We start from the raw sequence: 21593 nt of genomic DNA on the forward strand, positions 1-21593 counted from the left end.
AGGGAATGAAAACCCCCACAGAAAAAAAAAAAAAAAAAGAAACACCAAAGACGTGGCCACAGGAGAGGAGGCAAAGAGGCTGCGAGGCTTGCAGTTGAGACTTTTTCAGCAGTGAAAGCTCAATCCAGAGCTCGTCTTTGCAATCCTGTCTGCTCAGCATCTGAGTGATGAGTGCGCCAGGAAATACTTCAGGAAAAATATATGCTTGCTATCTTATACCTGTCTGTTTTTATTGATCCCGCAGAGCATAAGGGGCCTTTTTATTTATTTTTCCTAAAGATAATCAAAGTTTCACAGATAGCCTGATTTCCCATGTTCTCCCTGTCAGAAAGGATTTAATTCTCTTGAAGGATTAATGTAATCAAAGCTGCAGTGAAATCTTCCTTTAGCAATAATGACCAGTCACACTGAGACAATCTGCCATCATCCAAGTGTTTATTCTCAATCTGAGGACGTATTGGCTGAACATCACAGATTACAGCGTACTTATCACGTTAACTTTGCCATCATTTCCTTTCCTAAGATCACGTGTTAAGAGGTGCTGTAGCAAGAATTAATTCGGTGGTTGTTGTTTGCATTTTCGTTTCCAGACCGATCGTGCCAACAGTCGCCTTGGTGAAAGAAAGATTAGAATTTAAGAATCTTTAAGCTGATGTACTTAGTAGATGGGGGCTTATCAATTTATTCCAGCTGCACTCAAAGCTGCTACATCCCGCAGATAAACCCCACACTGAGTGCTGTGTGTGATGGTTTCAGAACGATTGAAAAGCAGGGCCTCGATGACCGATGTATCTCTTAACCTTCTGACTTGGAGATGACTACTTCAGCAAAGTAGATTATACTTCAGCTTTTCCAGTCTGAACTTGCATCAGAGATGAAGAGAAAGTCAAAAAATTTTTTTTTTGTCTTTTGTTTGCTCTCCACAGCTGTACACTTTATCTTACGTACTCAACATGCCCAGGTTTGCCCTCTGTTTGTGAAGTCTTTGCACTGCTTTTTGAATTGCATGTAAAAGAAAATTCAGTCATCACATCAAGCAAAGAGAATGCATTATATCACTACTACTTTTTATTTTTTTTTTTTGTCTGCATGTTATTTCTCAATCTGGATGTGTTGCAATTCAAAGATGCCGATAATGCTGAGGGGCTGTTTAGTGAACACTAGAGAGGGCAAGTAGGATTAGTGAATTTAAAGTGTGTCTGAAACTCAAATAAACAACTGGAGATAGTGGTGGAATGTGACTGGAGCATGGGATTAAGACGGCTTTCCTCCCCTCTATGGCATGTTGTGTTTTACATGTTGTTGGCCTACATTGGCACAGAATCTCCAGGTCTGGTCTCATTTGATTTGAGATGAAGCAGGAAGGGATTAAGACGGCTTGAGTGGTCATTTTATGAAACAAGCCAGCAGAGCTAATGCCTTTTGACTTGTTTACCATGTCCTCGGTCTACAATGGCAGAAATTCATTTTTCATCCCATGCATGGTAAGCAGGAGTTCACTGTTGCCGCCATAAATCAACCGTGTGAACAGTCTGAATAAATGGCTTTGCCGATGAGGAAGTGTTTTTATCGTGCGATCCCGCTTTCAACTCTGCTTCTATACATCTGTCATCAACACATTATGTGTGATTGTTTGGGTGTAAATACAGTATATCATGCATTGGGCAGATCTGACATGCTTTTCAGAAAACCGTGGAGAGGGTTTGGCTTTCCCATGCCATGTCACAGCAAAAGCTCATGGCGGCCTCTTTATCACCAATCTGACCCCACATGATGGATACATCCTGTTGAGTCTAATTGTCATGAAATGTAAACTGAGCTCAGAAGTAGGTGATAACTGAAGGTCTGGTTACAGCCACTGTAATTTTGACTCCTGTCACTGCAGAACATAACGTGAGACGCCCGTGGACCTGTAAGAAAAGGAGCCCTTTAAAGGGCAGTGGGGCATTGGTGTGTTTGTGTGTCTGGGTGAAACTTCAGAGTCATTAAGTATTAAGTGAACTCCTATTGCATTCCACAGTAGACAAAGCACAATTCTGGCAAAGCTGTGCGGGCTTTTTTTGCTCATAAATAAGGCAGGCACCTCTGATTGTGGGGTAAATGTATAATTCATGCATTGCCCCCCCCCCCTTCCCAACTCCTCCTCTTTTCCTTCTCACTTTCTGCCAAGCTATTGCTATTCAGCTCTTTGTTGTCTGCGCCCTCAACTGCATTTAAATTAATAATTAAAGTGATCCTCAAAGAATGTCTGTGACACCACCTGCTAGCTCACTCAACGTCTCTGAGCCTGGTTTGACAAACAAAATAGAAAGTCTCAAATCGCATAAATTCAGTTTCACCCCACTGGACCTGGAAAACAACATTGTTTTAGTTGGTTGTATTGAAGAGGGAATTATGACACTTTAAATGCTCGCAGCATATGTCCCGCACAGGGCTGTAAAACACACGGACACTTGGAAAATATGTCATTATTTGTTTAAGAGAAATTTGAAGAAGCCTTTGCAAATCCTAGTCTCAATCACTTAATAGAGTTGTCACATCGTATAGTTATGACTGATGGTTTGTTGTGATAGTGGAAAATACCACATTTCCATGTGGTATGGATGCGCCTGAAGATAGATGGAGGAGGGCAGACAGCTACCAGTTTGTTGGAATCATAGATTACCAGGTTTGGAACAAATGAAGTGCAGAAGCACTAAACATGCCATCATTTTTGTCTTTCCTGACTATAGTAATTCTCCAAGGACACTGCTAGCCCTGTGGGTTTCCTGTTAGTTTGCAGAGGTTTATGTAATCGTGGAACAAAACACCTCACAGTAACTGCTACAGCATAGTTTTCTTTCTTTCTTTCTTTCTTTCTTTCTTTCTTTCTTTCTTTCCCCAAAAATAACAGGCCAAAACTTCATATGAATAAAAAATGCACTTCCATCCCAGCAAATAGCTTTTCTGTTGCCTCCGAAACAATAAAACCAACATAAATCTTACAGCCCTAAATAGAATTAGTGGCATTTACGTAAGCAAGCTCCTGCTTATGGGGGAAAAAAGAAAATTGTGAGGCTGTATAGAGTTGCAATCTCACATCTCAAGTCAGCACACTGAATCTTTTTGATCTACACGATCCACCCACTGTCTGCGCAGCACACACCTGTGCTAATTTACGGCGGTGCAGAAATTAAATACGCGATATCTCATGGACTATAAGGTCACATTAGGTTGAGGAAATGGCGTGTCTAGACTTCATAACAGCTCAGGACGAGGATATCTTCTTCCTGATTTACTCGCTGTATTTTTACAGTCGCTTTGAAACATAATGGCACGTCAGAGATATATTGGAAGGCTTTACTAGTGTATTATTTTACAGTCCATCAGATCACAGCTCGTGCGCTTGATGAAATATGTTTTAACCTGGTTAACGTGTAATGTGAATCTCGCTGTTGCTCTCTCTCTGTCTCGCTTACTGTTATTTTTTTTAATTTTTATTATAGATTTTGGATTAGACTGAAGCTCATTTTTAAAGCAGTTTAACGGAGGGTCAGTGTTAGAGAAAACAGGAAAAACCTTAAGAGTAATGGTCTTTACTGTGAGAAATAGTGATGCTCAGACAGAGTATGCCAAGTCATGCTTGCCGTCATGTAGAGACATTTGAAAATATTTATATGTTAATATTTTTCTTCTTGGAAAGAGGTTTTGAGGTTTGTTAGCTTCAGCAGGCCACATGTGAACATTTTGAAGCACTATTTTGTAATTTTGAGCAAACTAAAAATCTTTTTGGTTTAGAAGGTTTGGACTAGAACACCAAATACAGTTAACTATGCAGAAATATTATGACACCACAAACACAGTCTAGTTCAGTAACTTACGTTCAGTAACAAACTTCAGTTGCTAAAGTTAAATGTGCATTCCCCGACTGGTTGGCGAGTGCTGGAGGCTTCTGGCTGACACTAGATGAAATCAGTTGCCAAGATCTAGCTGCACCAAAAACCTCCTATTTATCGGTTTTGTCACTAGCAGATTGCAACCAACACCTGTAGTTTGCATGGAAAATGCTAACTTGTCTGCAAATACTGGCCAATATGCTGTGTATATCTCCTGATGTGGTGACACAAACTGTAAATGGAGGATCTTTTCCTGCAAATTGCATGTTTAAAAGGCACGATTCTGTTTCCAGGTTGTGTCGAACTTTTTAAGGTTTCACTTCTGCTCAGCAAGTAGTTTGCAGTCATGTTGTCGTCTTTCATGCAAACTGCGAGTAGCCATTGCAATCTCTCCCTCACCAAAGCAATTCCAAGGAGCTTTTCAGTGCAGCACCACACACCTAGTCAGTGCCAGCAGCCTCTGGCAACCAGTTGCCAACCAGTCTGGGAATACACGTTTCCCTAGTGAGTGCTAGTTTCAGGTTGGTTGCTGACCAGTCTCTAGGCCTGTGTGACTGGGACCTTAGCTCAGGTGAAGCCTAGCAGAGAGCTAACGTCTGTAACTATCTGTGTCAGCATAGAGCTGTCACTCAGAGTGGCCACTTCCTTAAATGTGAGACTTAGAAATATATTTAAATGGATGAAAAAATCACATAGTTATGTAGGGGGAAATCTGCAACAGAGATTATTTTGTTGTTGTTATTGTTGTACCAGGCTCTAATGCTTTTTACTTCTCCTTTAAAGCTGATCATGTTAAAATGGGAGTCGGTGAAGATTGACTCACTTTTGAAGCCAGCTTCTTGTGGCCGTTTGAAGAACTGCAGGCTTCAGCACTTTTGTGTTGTCTGTATTTTTTAGCGCTGGAGGCTGCCACTCAGCTTCGCCCTTCCTCCAACTTGATTAAAATAGTTTTTTTATAGATCTAGAGAAGAATTTTCAACCGTATACCAAGATTGTATAAAAAGTAAAAATGTGATCCAAGCTGCACAATGTCACTTGAGGCCTGCTCTTTTTGTCTCTTGATTGACATTTGTTTAATGACTTTTTTTTCCCGTATCGGTGCAGTTGCCTTAGAGCTGGCACAAAAAGTGTCAGTTACACTGTGCTTGGTTACAAACACTGCTAGGAAAACACACAAAGATGAACCCAGACAAAAGCTGGAGGCAAGTAAAAGTTCAGTGGCCATGTTTGCATAAGATATCTTACATAATTAAAAAAAAAAAGCTAATTCTTTGTCAACACTGCAGTGCGAGTCTCATGTTTTCTCATGTTTCTACTTTGGAGAGATTTTTGGAAAACATTGATGTGAACATTGTGGCTTAGTTCAGATGGATGGCCAAAAAAGAGTTTTCGAATTTATCAGGTCTTACCTGGCCCTTAGAGTGAGAGGGAGAGAATGAAAAGCTGAGATAGAGAATTGAGAGGAGATATAACAATTTAGGAGAATCTGAGCAAGTTGGAGGGGGGTGACAGCTGAATAAAAGTGAAATAGAGTGAGTGAAGAGATGGAGTACGTGCCTGTTTCGCTAGAGGAGAGAGCAAACCCAGCAACTTACTCCTGGATGGGTCGATAGATATGAGCCGGGAGCTGCTGGAATAATTGAATACAGTCATTGGGAGTGTGAAAAGCACCAGGGCAGCAAAAAATGGCCATAACTCAATGAGATTGGAGGTGAGATTTACAGTGTGTGTGTGTGTGTGATCAACAACAAAGATTCCACCATATCTGAGTCAACCAGAGCAGGTAAAAAAAAAAGCTGTGGCTTCATCCCAAGGAGCAGCAAAGGCACCTTGTAAATATTTGTTGGCAGCACTCAAGCTATGACACTCACCATCAGTGCCTGGATCAATACCTTCATCTCCCAGATGTCATCTCTAAGCTTTTGGGATAGCAGTGGGAAAAAAATCTACAGGGACCCGTGTAATAGCAGGTTGATTGGAGGGAAAGCACAGGTACCCACATAAATTTGTGTCTGCTGAATTTTCAGTTACAAAATGACAGAATCAGTCATTGCTGTCTCACACAGCTCCACGTGACTGTACAAATATGTTCGAGCAATATGGGAAAATGTCATCCGCATCAGTTTGAATTATGGCTCCTGTTTTGTGTACACTGTGTATTGTTAAGCCTGGGGCTACCTTGACTGGTAGCAGTTCATGCTTCATTAACTAAAACAATACACTTGTGTGACATTTTCCGTATGCACTTTTCATAGTTTATGTTATTCCAGTCACTCACTTGGGGCAGTAAGCATTTTACAATGGGTGGAGATAAACATGCGATGACTAAGAAAGGCAGTTCCATGCACGGCAGACCCCCCTCCCTCGCTCTATCTCCCTTCCCTTCTCAGTCCCTGTGTCACCCCCCTCCCAGCCTCGTCTCAGGCATGAAAAAGTGAAGATGGGCTGTGGCATTGGCTGCCATTCAGCCCGACTCTCTCATCGGCCCCACAGAATGCCTTTCAGGGTCCCCCAGAGTAACAACTGCTGCGTTTTATTACAGCGTGAAATGGGGAGTGAAAGAGCGCTCTGGATGTTCCTACTTAACCATGCAGAATGTGTCACCATTGGGCAGGAAGATAAGAGGACAAAGGGGAAATCAGCCGCCCAAATGCTTTTGTTAAGGCTAACAGCTCAAGTCCATAGAAACAACCCCATGCTCTTGTTTACATCTCTAAGAAAAGGAAAGCATTTGTGTTTTTTGGGGGGTGAAATTTGTCCTGAAATATGTTAACATTCCATAGAATAATTACATGCATTTCTTGTGATGCTAAAACAGATGGTAGCTCCGATGCCAGCCTGAGAAATTTGCTCGAGGGAGCCCCGATGCTGGCACCCAGAACCAGCACATACACTACACCCAGGTCAATCATGTTCTCCACTCTAGTTCAGTGGTGTAGCTTTTCCAGTTTATGTTTCGGAAGTTAAACATGAGCTGCTGGTGGTGCAAGAAATGTAAATGTTTGAGTACTTCAAATCTCCAGAGGATCCACTGATACTCACCGTAAGGTCATGCCGTGGTGCTATTCATTTAGGAACTTTTACACAAGTTCTAGATATAGATAGACTGTCCCTACAAACCACAAACCACTGTGATGGCACCCACTCATTTATGATGTCCCCGATTTGAATATTTGCTTGGCACCACTTTGGTGTTTGGAGTCATAAGCGGCTATTTCTGCATCAGTTAGCATTCATAAACTGTACAAGTGCATCTCAAAGACACAGATACCAGCTAATGAGGGGTGAGTAACATACAAATAGAAAAAAAAATGTGTTGGATGACCCCCCCCCCACACTAATGTGACCTAGTGTTTTGAAGCATTACACATGGACTTGGCTTCCAGGATAGAAAATTAAAGCCATAAAGCATTCTATCAGAAGGCCACCAGATGGCGATAGCAATGGTTGCATAAAGACTCTCAATCCTATAGAAGTCTATAGAAATATGGCTTTCTGCCTTTACTTCTGTACGTGCTTTCCTGCTAAATTTATCGGTGTAGTTACTCATTTTGGGGTCATAATGAATAGAAAATGTAATTTATTTTGTAAGTTTTAGTCATATTATTTTTCAAAATGAAGGTAATGTTTGAATCACAACTCACTGGCAAATGAGTGTGCAGTTTGCACGGTTTTAGTTTAACAAAAAGTGTCTTTGCACCTAATAATGCATACTTTTCAGGATCCAATACAGTTTTCACACAGGGGGAAGTAAGACCACATAATTCTTTTTGTATCAGGCGGTGAACATGTTTATTCCTGCATCCAAGTTTGCATTTCTAACCTGGAAGCTGCAACTGATTGCTTTTTTTTTTTTTTTTTAACATTGGCGTCATTTTCCAGCCCTAGACATTTCCATTTGTTAGTTGAGTTGGGATTTTTTGTTTGCTGTATTTAATATTTAGTTTAAGAATGCCCATTGACTAAAGGTCAGCAAAACAACATTTTTAAAAATCAATGCATTTAAAAATGAAGCTACTTTCATTTTTCTTATTCACAAAAGGTCACCATAGCCAGTAGCTCTAGAGGATTGATTTGGCAGACTTTTACACTGGACACCCTTTCTGAAGCAATCCTAAAAGCAATTGTGTCTCCTTCTGGGCTTTTAACTGGGGCTCTGGTGCTTGTTAGTCGAATGTAGAAAAACAGAAGAACTGTTTCAATAAGGTGAGTGTGTGTGTACCAGCCTGGGATGGGGTGGAGGTGGCACACCCTTAAGAAATTACACAAGAGTTTATAGAAAATAAGTCTTGGCCCATCCAAAGGATTAGTCTGGCATCATCAGTAACATGGTTTAGATTGAGCACCAAACTGTGTAAATAGGAATCAGGTCTTTGATTGATGAGCGCACCTTTGTAATTATATCCAGGCATCCTATTTGCTTTGGCAAGACATCTGTCGTCGGTCCTCATCTTCCCTCCTTAAATGTCAGGTTGGGAGGTGTGGCTGTGGAGAAATGCTGACAGACTGTCAGTTTTCAGCACACCTGCAGGGAGCTCTGCCTCAACACAGATGCTTATCTTTGTGTCGTTTATGATGCAGCCACTTGTACAGCAAAAACAAGTTCCCGATAGAACTGTGCAGCTTTTTGCTAGTTAAGAACTTTTGCCCCGAAGAGTTACATTTCAAAAAAAAAGGAAAGAAAAAAGACTGTGAGGGTGAGACAACACTAAACCCACAGCCAGCATTCTGATCTGTGTTGCAATATCCACGGTACGCAATGTGCTGTGTTAATTCATGCTGCTTGGCATGCTGCTCTGAGCATCTCGGGGTAACGATGATTCTATTTTCACTCAGTGCAGTTGTGATTGTGGTGAACCAGAGAGGGTTTCATCCTCAAGAAAAGTCAATGGAATGCATTCTGGCCATGCACACAAGATCGTTCAGTGAGTAAAATGAGCTTGATCCCCAGGCTTATGTGTGTATGTTCAGTGATTTGTAGAAGGGATTTTGGGGGCTTTAACAAGTGCGTCTACTGGCAGAATATCCTTTAGACACCGGTGAAGCACACAGTTATTGCCTCAACACCTCATTGGTGCAGCGTGGGGCTCGTATATGAGCCTGGGATGCTGAGGTTTGCTGCTGCTGCGCCACAGCCTCTGCTCCCGCAGGACACAATTGAGAACAGAATTAATGATATAAGGTCACCATATTATGAATAGCAGATGATTTTAAAACGGCATAGAATGAGGCATGACTTGGACAGCGCAGCTAAGCTCGTATGTCATCTTAAGTCTCCGAGGTGTTACAGCGGTTTCACCTGATCAGCTCTGTAGAAACCACATTAGTTTCTCTTGGAGCTCTCTGCTGTCATAACCCGACAGGGTGTCCAATTTTCTCCTCTTGGCACTTTATATTTTATATTGCTGGAGTGATATCTATATTGCTATGAAGTAATTAAGAAAATACCTTCCCTCCCAGCCTTCTCCTCCCCTGGGAAATGGCCTGTTTAGCACTCAACACACTGTCCACACAGAGGTTGTCAGCTGCTTGAGACAGGGTTGGGTAAAGGAGAGACCCAGCAGAGAAGCAGAGTGCTGGCAGACGTGTGCACGGTCCTGATTGCAGCTTGCTCCTCCAGAAGCAAGGTTTATGTTTCATCATGCGCCCGTCCACCACACTCCATAAAAAGCAAATAAACTGTTCTCTGGCAATGGCATAATAATGACAGAGCCGGCTAATGAGTGAATTAAAGAGTAATAACTAAAACTCTGGCTCCCAGCCTGAGATGAAAAAATTCTTACCTCAGCTCCAGTGTTTAATGCAGTCACTACAGTAGGTGCCCTGATTTAATCATTCTGTGTGCCTTACTCTTTGTGTTCTTCTCATAATCTGTATCCAGGGGTCTCCTTTTCTAACAGAAAGTGGACTTTTGCTAATGGCAGGTATCCATGTTATATTTGCCTCTATTACTTGCCGGCATATTGAACTGTCCTAGATGATGAATGTAGGAGAAAGCGTTGAAAATGTACTGTTGTGCCTACTTTAGCTGCACTGTAGCTGGTGAAGGAGTCTAAATTAAACAGGGTTGAATGAGTGGCTTTGGCAGGTCGTTGGTGCGGTTTGGGCTGCTCCCAGTGCACTACAGAAGCAGCCTGGCAGCGGTTTGACTGAGCTCGCTCTTCTTTTTCACACCAGCTCTCAGCGGCCAGGAGCAAGAGCACATAAGACCCTAGCTTTTCTCAAACCCAATCCGAACACATTCCTTTTTCTGCAGCGGGATCTGCCTGATTCTATCGGACACGCATGGACCTTTTTGTTATATTACATTCACCTTTATTGAATTTGATTCGTTCGGGGTGAGCAGCTGAGTATAAAAGAAAAAAGGAGTATGGACTGGAATCCTGAACTTTAATTTTAAACGTTATCTTCCCGAATTATGTTTGGCAAAACGACTTAGAGCTACACTTTACGCTGAAGTTTTTCTTTTATCCCGCGCCGATTTCGAGCACTCAGTAAATTTGTTCCGCGTGTTAAAAAAGGGAATCCCAGGAACATTAAACCAAGTGTATCATTTATTAAATGCTCTCTGTTCAGCATGGTAAAAAGTAGGGAGCTTAGTGCCAGTGCCAAAGTGTATCAAGCCCAGACATGTACAGGGGAAGTGGCAGGACGAGAAGGAGGCGTAGACAGCATGGGAGGCTACTAGTGTTAAGGCGTGAAGAGAGAATCTGTCAAGGCCTACACCAAGCAAAACCCAAGCAAGAGCAGAGTTTTTAAGAGACAGCCTGCACCTGACAGACACACTTTCTCCCATATCTGCTTTTGTAGAGGACTGTTTGCGCCCTTTGACGGTTTGGCCATTATCCGTAGCAAAAAGTGGTGTGTTTGGTTGCTGCAAAGGTGGTAGGGGAAGTGCCTAAGCGAGGTGCCTGTCAGCCCACCACAAGTAGGCACCATCTCCGCAGCACTAACACTTTGATGTGGCTGGTTCTTTGAAGAACTGACACCCTTCTCCTTTTCACAGTGCCTGGAGCCCTGCAAGGAATCCTGGGACCTGAAGGAAAACCAGTGCCAAGATTTATGTGAGGTATGTCACTGCCACAAATGCTGCGGTTGCCTCAGATTTTGAGCTTTTGAGGGGTTTTTTTCAGGCCCAGTGGGAAAATTTAGTAAGAGGAAAGTTTGAAAAGGGGTGTGAAGCAACTGGTTTTGCACTGTAACGACACCCTCTGTGAGCCTAAGCTGTTTAATGTACTCGCCGCTCCAGTGAGTCATGAGCAGAAATGTAAACAGGAGAATCACTGTTAGCTCACAGCCCTGCCTTAAAAAAGTGGTCTGACTTATATTTTTTTTTTTCTCCCCTTCTCCTTCCCTCTTCTTCCTCAGCCCCTCTTTCCCAAGAAACACTACGAGTGTCTCACTAGCTGCGAGTTCCTAAAGTCTGTGGAGGGAGTGAAGCAGGGTGACTGCCCTGCCCCGGAGAAGGCCAGCGGCTTCGCAGCTGCCTGTGTGGAGAGCTGCGAAGAGGATGGAGAGTGTTCAGCTGTCAAAAAGTGCTGCTCCAATGGCTGTGGCCACACCTGCCAGCTGCCAAAGAATCTCTACAAAGGTGATGCTGAAGGCAGATAAAATCAAACATTATTTTATCGGATTCTGCAACAGTACATCGCCGTGTAAATCCTTAAGAAGTCATATATGGTTCATTTGGCAGCCCCTGGTTGTTTAATGAATACAACAGCAAACACTCCTTGAGCTGCTGCTTTGTTCAACCTCTAACCGGGGTATCGGTTTACAGTAAAAGCAGCCATTTCGAAACAAGTCATTTTGTTTGACCTGGCTTCGTCCCGGCCACGACACAAGCAGTTTTCCAGCCACAGCAAGGCACATTAAAAGTTTTTTACCTTTCCGAGGAGCCGGGGCGGCACAGCGGGTTGCTTCTAAGTGCCGCTGCTTCCTGTTCCATTACCGAAATATTTAACAAGATTTACCAAGGAGAAGACGTGTCTTGGTATATTTTTGGTAACTAATACAGGTGACAAATGCACTGCGTTTCCTGTGACGGCTTCACGTTTAAAGCCTGCTGTCTTTTCCCATGCTTTAAATGTGAAGCACCACTGGTGGGAGAGTAAAGTGTAATCAAAGACGCTGTTATCGTTCAGACAAAACCAAATCAGTCAAGCCTGATTAAATGTAGAGCATCGCTGGAATAACTAGACCTCCCACCAACAATCAAAGCGACTGCATCAGAGAAATCATTCCTGAATGTAAATAAACTGACAGCCTAATGCTGACAAATGTTGTCCACAGATATAAACAAGGTTTGTCAGAAATGGTAGTCTTAAGGATCGTAACTTCCACATTCCTAAATTGCCGCATTAATAGCAGTTTATAATAAGTCAGAACATAAGTATTAAAAGGTTACATACTGTGTATTGTAAACAACTCTGTCTGTGATTTCCTTATATATCAGCACCTTTATTTGCTTGTTTCAGGCTTGCAATTAACTGCGGTTCTGACTACACACATTAAACTCTAGACATCCAAGTCCCCAATTTAGTTTCCTTTTAAGTGGTATTTTGTATCAGCTTGTTCCAGCTGCTCGTTGAAGCCATGTCATGCTCACTTTGAATTGAACATCGCACCTAAGACTTGATGTTTTTCTGTTCCATTTCAACTGATTAATTCTTTTCCAGATGTCTTGTGTACATTTTTATAAATATCTCTGTAAAATCCAGTGAATTTGAAAGCTGTTTGATTGCGCAGCATTGGTTTAATTAGTTGCCGGCAGAACATTTGAGATCAATGAACAGAGAGAGGGAAACGTTTAGATAAAATGCTCTGTGACAAATGAGAAAGCTCTAAAAATAGTTATTTAATAAACATCGTTCTTTATTTAATACTTAATTATTGACAGGGTAATAGTCAGCAAGGTTGACAGACCTTAAGGGACAGTGTCTAAACATCAGGTTGTAAGCACAGATTAGCTAACTGTCAGTCACTTGGCACACAGTACTATGGAAATGCTCGAGCTATCCCTCATTTCTTTCTGTTTTGCTACAAAAATGTGAAATAAATGCAACGATTTCTTGAAACTTGCAAACTTGAATGGAATTAGAATATATTATGCAAAAGCAAATTTTGTTTAATTCTAACAAGCTTGAAGGTGCATATTTGAAAAAATTCAAATTTGGATTCAAAACTCCATAAAACCTGTTGCCACAGGTTTTATGGAGTTTCCAGCTCAGTTCTTGTATAATCTGGCATACCTCAGCCTCTTCTCCCTGTTTCTCTTCCTTAAGAATGGCTTCTTGACATCTCTCAGGTCCCGATTTTTAAAAAGTTTCAGATATTATTCACCTGCTTTAGATAGGGTTTGTTATTATCATTATTATTATTGATCGATTTTTTTTAGGCCTATTTGCACCTCCATGTGTCCTGTTTGTTTCAAGGACACACTCCACACCATGATGGGAGAATCACCTTTTTGTGTCTGTCAAATTGTGATTTTTGTAGATTCGACTAAAGAAGAAAAAAAGTGTTTTTGTGACAGTCTGCTAGTAACAAAGACACAACACTAGTTCTTCCCTTGAGTTAGGGGCCTTTTTAAATAATGGAATCATTCATAGCCACAAACAAACTGTAAATATGGTGAGGTACAAGGAATGGAGAAAAACTTTGCAAGAAGTATTGCAAGAAAGTCTCCTTGGAAGCAAAATATAAAGAAATGAGAAGTGGCTCAAAACTTTTGCACAGTGTCGTCTTTATTTATTTAATTATTTATAAGAATTGCTGAGTATGGCTTATAAGAAGGACTAGATTACATAACACGGTTCATCAGCCTAATCTTGCATACGCTGCTTTTCGACTTTTCCTGTTCGTTATGTGGAGTCTCATATCTGGTACCGGTTCAATGCAGCCGTCGTGTTTTTTAATATGATTAACTGCTTCAGGTTGCATAATTTTCATAAATACCGTTGAACCAATTAATCCCTGCCTGTTAAACATTATTGTAAATCTCAGTGACGCAAACACAGATAATCTTGCAGGGTTTTTGACAATTGCAGTAAGAACCTGAAAATCTTTATTTCATCTCTTTGCATTGTGCTTCACCCACACATCCCTCATGCCATTTCAGCTGTAAATGGGAATGGATATTCAGCATTGAATTTGCAGGATAAGCTTGAGGGTTTCATAGACACAGATGTACCCAAGAATCTTTGCTCCAGTAAAATGGTTTAATAGTGCTGCCCAAGGCGACTTGATGTACCGCGGGTGCTGAGTCGTTATGTGAGAGAACCCAGGGCCCTTGAACTCAGAAGATTGGAGCTGGAACTGCATTATATACGCTGTCAGCACACAATTGCTGGCACCCTGAGGCCATAACAAAGTTCAGGAGATGAAGCGGTGGTAGGAGAGTCTAAATTAAGCTTTGAACCGCTCCACTGATAGACCGTAGTGCATGCTTTGAATCACACTTTAAGCATGGTTTACTGTGTAGCACACTTACTATTGCATGGCAGGAGCATGTGATATGTCAGTTTGAGCTTGTGCACACAGTAGAACATGGAAGCATTTATATTTGATTTGATCTTGAGGGACGTCATGGTGGATGTCATGCACTAAAAGGTGTACAGCACCCTAATCTGGGAAAGATGAAAGCTGGCGTGACCTTGAGAATTTCTGTACACTGACCGAGTCAATGAAAACCATTCACGGCACGGCGAGACCTTCATATCGAGCAGCCTTCCCGCTGATTTAGCCCAAACACTGAGCTCATGATGGGTCGCCTTCAGCGCTGCATTTACACTGAATTACACCAAGTATTCTGGTGAAAGTCTGGATGGAATTCCTGTCCCGGTCCTCAGTGTTAAAGGTCTAATTAGATGCTCATGCCTTCAAGAGTGTAATTGTTTCTGTGTGTGCGCAAGTGTGCATGCAGTCTTCACCATGATGAGCCTTGATGCTGGAAGCCATTAGCAAACATAAGCGGGGAGAAATGGAGCGTTTCCCCCCACTGAGATCACTCTCAGATGTGTGTGTTTGTGTGTGTGTTTGTGTTCAGGTTAGGGTCCCCAGTTAATGTCAAAGTCCCTGAGATAGACCCCCCCCAAAAAAAAAGAAAAAGAAAAGAAAAAACTTAAGTCTTGAAGACACTGGACCCCCTGAGTTTTTGATGTTTAACAAACGTTCTTCTTCTTCTTCCATTTTTTATTTTTTGCACCAATAAGTTCCACATCATCCACTGCTCTCCAGCGTTGCCTTAGTTTTATTTGTGGAGAAGTTCCTCATATAAAATATGCAGTGAGTATAGAAATAGAAATAACTAGCTTATTAGACAGTCTCTCATTTTATACTTCTTTCATTTTCATATTGTTCTCTCTAGTTTTTCTCATTCCTGGGAAGAATTGGCTCGACATGCGACACAAGCCTGCACGTTTTGCATGTTTTCTATTTCTGAGACGAAAAAAAAAAGAGGAGAGAGAGAATGTCAGAATTTAATTAAATGTAGCCATAGTCACGCTGTCACAACAAGTCAGTCAGTCCACAAGCCCCCCTCGCATTACTGTAAATCATTGTGCTACACGGAGTATTTACACTGTTTTCCTCACCCCCTGTAATTAGAGCAGTCATTATGACAGTATGTGCGTGAGTATTGCGAATTATATTCCTGGAGTGTAATTGTTGGCATGATTAAGACATGAATGAACGCTGTACCCTTGATCGTGCTTCAGCAACAGTTGCATCATGATTTGGAGTAAGTGTGTGGCAAGGAGAAGAAAAAGAATGAAGCGTGATTTTTCTGTTTATTTATTTATTTTTTTGGACCAAACCTGTCTCGAAGGTTATCTCACGGAAAAGCATTAATTGTCCTCCTACGTATTGTCAAAGAGACGTGTGTGCGTCTTTGTATTTTCGTGTGTAGCTTTGCGAGCACTTGTGTGACTTTGTGGGAAGATGAGCGAAGACAGAAGGGGAAGAGGAATGCTGCGGTTACCTCGGTGTTGATTATTGCGCAGGAAATATGACACGTTTGTTCGCGCACGCTCTGCTGTGGAGCTGTGAAACCACAGCACAATGACCCCCAGCTGTTAGTATGAAGAAAGCTGTTATCAATGGGACAAAACAAAGTACTGAGTCCTTATGCATATGACTCAAGGGGTCCTCCTTCCATGATTCTTGCGCATCAGTCACTTTTTCATGCTCTGCAAGGGGGCTGAATAGACATATAAGCTTATCAGATGCTCTGAATGCAAATTGCACTCTTATGTTGTTTACCGACATGTTAGCCTTGAGCGTGGAGTGATGCCGATCATAAATGCGAAGCAGCAGTAAGCCGTTCGGCAGCGACAGAGGTCCAACATAATGTTCTGAAGTGCTAGGTGATTTATGGAGAACTGTTGGATGTGTTGGGCCTTCTCCTGTAGTTCCAAACTTGCTTTTCCAATCTCCATCTCATTATCACCGTGCCCGACGCTCAATCAACAACTCACTACGTGTCCAGTGCAATAAATTTACTTGAGAGAGTCAGTCTGACTTGGCAGAATGTTTGGCCGGTCCCGCACTTAATAAATCTCTAATTTATTGCACATGGCCGCACTGACTTTGACTGAAAGGCTGAATGTGAAGTTCAGTGATGCAAATTAACGCTGTATGCATGTGCGCGGATGCTTGTGCTGGATTATTTTGCGTCTGCGAGCGAGAGAAAGAGAGCATACCTAAATGCAAACTGCGTGTATCATCACTAAGAAACGCAGCTACTAAAACACAGGAAAGCTCCCAATCTGCCACAGTAGAAAGACGACGTTGTTGACCCGCAGCATGTATTTAATCTTTTGCGATGAGATCATGTCTCATTTTGAAATCTGTATCTGTCCAATTCAGAGTCATTCATATTTCCAACCTACATTAGTCAGGAGAGGAAAACAAGACATATCACGTATAATTTCTCCAACAATGTTCCACACAAGTGGTGATATTAATCCTTGTCAGTGTTTCAACATCCTTTCTTGTACTTTTAGGAGTCCCTCTGAAGCCGAGGAAAGAGCTGGTGTTCTTGGAGCACCCGTCCGGTCAGCTGGAGATCCGCTGGTCCTCCAAGTTCAACATATCCGTGGAGCCTGTGCTGTATGTGGTGCAACGCCGCTGGAACTACGGTATTCATCCCAGTGAGGATGATGCCACGGAGTGGCAGACAGTCGCACAGGTAGAAACCGATACACCACACAGATAAAATACTGGAGAATCCCATAAATGCATGAAGTCTGTCGTGCGAGGACTCCTTCTCGTCACATTTGTAATCCGAATGAATTTACAGTTTCACGTGTCCCAGCATGCCACAGCTGCGAAACTGCTGTTCTGCACTGCAGCATGCGGTTGCACGTTCCTCACAGTGTCTTTGATAGTTTGGCAATGAGAAACACACAGATGAATGATGTGGCAGCACACTCACATGGGGCTGTGACCCTGTGTAAACCCTGACCCCTGTGGTTTGCTCCCCCCACCCCCATCTGTCCCTCAGACTGCAGAGGAACGCATCCAACTGGCTGACATCAGAGCTAGCAGATGGTACCAGTTCAGAGTTGCAGCCGTCAATGTCCACGGGACCCGCGGCTTTACTGCACCCAGCAAACACTTCCGCTCCTCCAGAGGTCTGTGTGTTTATCTGCATATCCAAGTGTCTGTGTGTGTGTGTGTGGCCTTGCCTTGTGTGTCGGTTCCTTCCCTCTATTTGTTATGTTTGAGACCTTGGAACAGGTGAAGCCTCGGGGAAGTGTTTTAAGCAGGTCTATTTGGTAAATATTCCCTCTGAATGTCAGCTTACAAGCCTTCTGTATTACCGACTGAGACATTTTCGGTTTCGTGTATTGTGTGTCCTAAACACTTCAGTGCCGCAGCTCCATTAGGCAACAGCAAATTGATTATGACTGAAACACGACTGGTTAAGCCAAACACACATTTATTAAATTTGAATTATAGCTTTAGACTGTTTAAATATGTTTATTTAAAACTAAATTTGGGATTTAAAACCACTGAATTCTTTCATATACTGCGTTAAACCTGAATTGTAAATAAATGTCTCCCGTCCAAAGTTTCCACACGTTTACCCAGCGAGCTAAACGAAATTCACGCTGATGCCAAGTGGAATTTGAGTAATGAGGAGTGCCTGGGTGCACAGAGCATTCATTTTCTGTATTGCAATGAGATCTTTACTTACATCTTCAAAGCAGGGCTTTCCCCTTTTTACAGTCATATAAAATGTAATAAGTCTGAATTAGTCAGGATGCAGCAGGTTTCAAATGAATGCAAGTGTTGTCTTGCTTCCAGACAAAGTGATGTAACCCAGCCACATTTCAGATCTTTGCCACAGATTAGTGAACTCTGATGGCATCCCGTGTTACTACTGGGACATTTTAAATAGCCGTGTTGTATTGCAGATGGCATTTGTTAAAGTCACGGACAGTTGTTTTGTGGTTCTTCAGGGATTACAGGATTGTGAGTGTAACACTGTGTCTACAGTGCATCTGATTTATATCAGATATTGTTTGTTGGCAAGGCAGCAGGTTTTACGGTTATGCCTTCATTGGCCTTGAGCTAAGTGTCTTTAGATGTATATCGTGAAACATATACAAGGCATAAACTGTTCTCTAGTGGAGTACTCGCCATGTTCTGCCAAATCCTAGAAATGGTACAAAGTACAAAACGTATTAGTGTGTTTCCTGGTGTGTTGACCTGTCCTGTCAATCCTTTGTCATGCCGTAGCTCCCCGAGGCATTTTGAAAGGCTTTCAGACCAGGTGGGATTCTGCTGCAGGAATGGAAGCTGACCTCCAATCAGGCCAATCACTGCGAGAATGTTGATAGATTGATGAGAGCTGCCACGGCTTTGATGAAGTCCCGACCATTCTGTCATGCCGCTGTTATTTATATAGTTCGGTCATATCATCTGAATGCAATTTCACACTACTATACTTTGTTAGGGCAATTTGTAAAAGCTGACTGCTTATTTATATTTCATGGCCAGCATCAGCTGGTTTGGAGAACCGATGTGTCCGATTGTGTTTTTTAGAGTGGATTAAATGTGTTTCAGGTGGGAGAGGGCAGGAGAGAGGAAAGCCAACTGGGTTGTGGCATGAATCATTTTCTCATTACAGAAAGACCGTTCCCCTTCTGGTCTGTCATCTGGCATGTAGCCCTGCCTGTCCTCCTGCACCAGGCTGACATCGGCCGACAGCAGTAGGCTGGGTCGCTGCACATACGGATAGGTTCAGATCCAGCTTTACGCTGGACACATGCATATTAGTAGGAGTACTGGCATTCTAAGTGTGGACCGTGCAGCCAGAGTGAGCAGCATGTGTTTGTTAACCCTTGACCTGTACTCTCAGTCCTGCCGAACGCTGTCATAGAAATGACACGACACCTGTCATAACACCTCACGACAGATTGTTAATAGGGGACTAATTACTTTGCACAGTGCCATGCGTGTTCCCCTCCTCAGCTGTGGAGGTGAAAGGTATCTTGGGTTGTAATACTTTTTACCTGAAAAGTGCCTTGGACCAAGATTTGCCATATCCAAGAACTAGAGGTCCAGTTTGTTTCCATCTCTAAGTGTTAACAGATGTATTTAGAATCAACACCAACTCACAGTGTTGTTTCTGTGTCTGCGTTGTTGCTATGTCTTCAGATCCATCTGCCCCTCCCAGCCCGAGCAGTCTGTGTGTCACCAACGTGACTCTGGGCGAGGAAGGCCTGGTGACAGTTCGTCTCAACTGGACATTGCCAGAGGAGCCCGATATCCCCATACATCACTACAAAGTGTTCTGGAGCTGGACCGTGCCCACCAAGTCCATGGTGCCATCCAAGAAGAAAAGGAGAAAGACCACCAATGGGGTAATCTCCTCACTCTGTCTGAGTGATGTGTTCTTTTTCTTTCTTTCCTTTATCCGGTCTCTAAGACTACGAGGGCTCTTCCAAGATTATTTCAGCATCTTTTCTCCCAGTTTCGGTACAACTCTGTAAATATGCTTGGGCCCGCAGTGGGGGAAAAGATAAACATGGAATCGGAATGATATTTATTTATATGTGTAGGGAAGATCACTTATCCTCAGAGTGATACAATAAGTTCTTGATTGTTTTAATTCCTTACGCTGATGAAAGAACCCTTAAACACAGATTTAAGATTTGAGAGAAAGCACATTTGGTGTGATGGATAGCCTTGTTTAAAGCAATAAATCACAATTTCAAGGTGTGTGTATGTGCTTCTTATATCGATGTTTGTACATTTCATTTTCTGCTGCTCATTATTTGATTGTGTAATGTAGTTATTTTAAAAATCTGTTTTCTTACACATGTTTTAGCTGTTAAATCCAGCTGCATTCAAAATTCTTAACTTATTACTTTCTTTTCAATCATTGCAAAGTATATTTAAGACATTCTTTAATAATGACATGAATAGCATATTTAGAACGAATTGTGCTGATCCTCTTTATTAATGCCTTTGTTATTCTTTGGAGCAGTTTATTTTGCATGCTAGAACATTTTGCTCTCAGCTGTTTGTAGCAGCCAGAAACAAGAGTTTCTTTGGCATCTTTTTAAGCGTAGACATTACACATAAATCACATGACCAAGATCACTGCCTGCTCTCAAAAATGGAATACTTGTTTGAGCTTTTACACAATATATCCATTAGCATCTGACCTGATATGGTATAGATGTGGCTCAGGAGGATGTCATTAAGAGACTCGGCCAAAAGCTCGGATAGTCCAGACCTGCCTTCATAGAGTCTTCTCCTGAATTAATTTTTGAAATGCATACCAGATGTGCCACAAAGGAGATAGAGGTGGTAGACACCGGACACCTATTGACACATGTACTACTGGTTTCCACTTTGGCACCTCAGGGCTTTGAAAGCAGCCTGCTGGCAGAGGAATGTCAAAACACCCACAGTCAATAACAAGAACTCATCAAGTTCATGCTGATGGAGGAATGCTAGAAGCCAAACACAGTGAAGAAGCCCTGGGAGGCTCTGATAACATGGCTCTGTCTTAAGGCCCTAAAGGCTATCTCCTCACCACCATCCCCTTTTTCAGCTCCACATGTGTTCTTAATAAGTAGGGCTTTCCCACAGGCCTGTGTTGTCTGGCATTGAGCTGGGCTGGAGCTGTGGCTGGTACAGTGACTTTAAATATAAGCTCATGTGACAGTGTGGTTACATACAAATGGCAAAAGCCAAGTGGGTTTTTTTTTTTTGTTGTTTTTACAGGCTCAAAACTGGGTAGATCTGGAGGGACTGGAACAAAACAGCAGTTACAGTGTGGAGCTGCAGGCTGTCACATACTGGGGGCAGGTGCGTCTGAAGAGCTCCAAGGCCTCCCTTCACTTCAGTACCAGTCAGAATAATGACTCAGGTAAACATTATTATCCTATTCTTTACCCTTGCTAGACGCGTGGCTTCGGGAATGACAGACAGAATGTCAGTCGGTTGATGAAATTCTGAACAGACATAAGTCACATCGTGAAAATCCAAATAACTCATTCTGCCTTGATTCTCGTGACTCTGTGAGCCTGATTAATTTTGGTGCCTGAATCCCTGTCAAATGTTATCAAGCATTTAATCTGCACCCAACTGATTTTTAAATGCTAAACAGCACATTATTTTAAAGGGGCGTTAACATTTAACTCAAACTACCAGTGTGCCTGAGTGTAGCCCCGCAGATCTGCTAGCATGGTTGGCATAAAT

The 21593-nt window shown here is 42.3% G+C and overlaps 1 protein-coding gene across 1 annotated transcript in view; it reads left to right on the forward strand.

Annotated features, from left to right (window-relative positions):
• The window catches only part of anos1 (anosmin 1), a 40816-nt gene that overhangs the window by 10404 nt on the left and 8819 nt on the right, over positions 1-21593 (forward strand). Inside the window, exons 3-8 of the mRNA XM_005723592.2 lie at positions 10882-10944; positions 11244-11466; positions 16877-17061; positions 17377-17506; positions 19539-19744; positions 21117-21261. Of these exons, the coding sequence (XP_005723649.1) occupies positions 10882-10944; positions 11244-11466; positions 16877-17061; positions 17377-17506; positions 19539-19744; positions 21117-21261 (952 nt within the window). The remainder of the gene's footprint in view (positions 1-10881; positions 10945-11243; positions 11467-16876; positions 17062-17376; positions 17507-19538; positions 19745-21116; positions 21262-21593) is intronic.

Source organism: Pundamilia nyererei, unplaced genomic scaffold (genome assembly GCF_000239375.1).
Source record: "Pundamilia nyererei isolate P.nyererei 1_Seehausen unplaced genomic scaffold, PunNye1.0 scaffold00009, whole genome shotgun sequence".
Taxonomy (NCBI): domain Eukaryota; kingdom Metazoa; phylum Chordata; class Actinopteri; order Cichliformes; family Cichlidae; genus Pundamilia; species Pundamilia nyererei.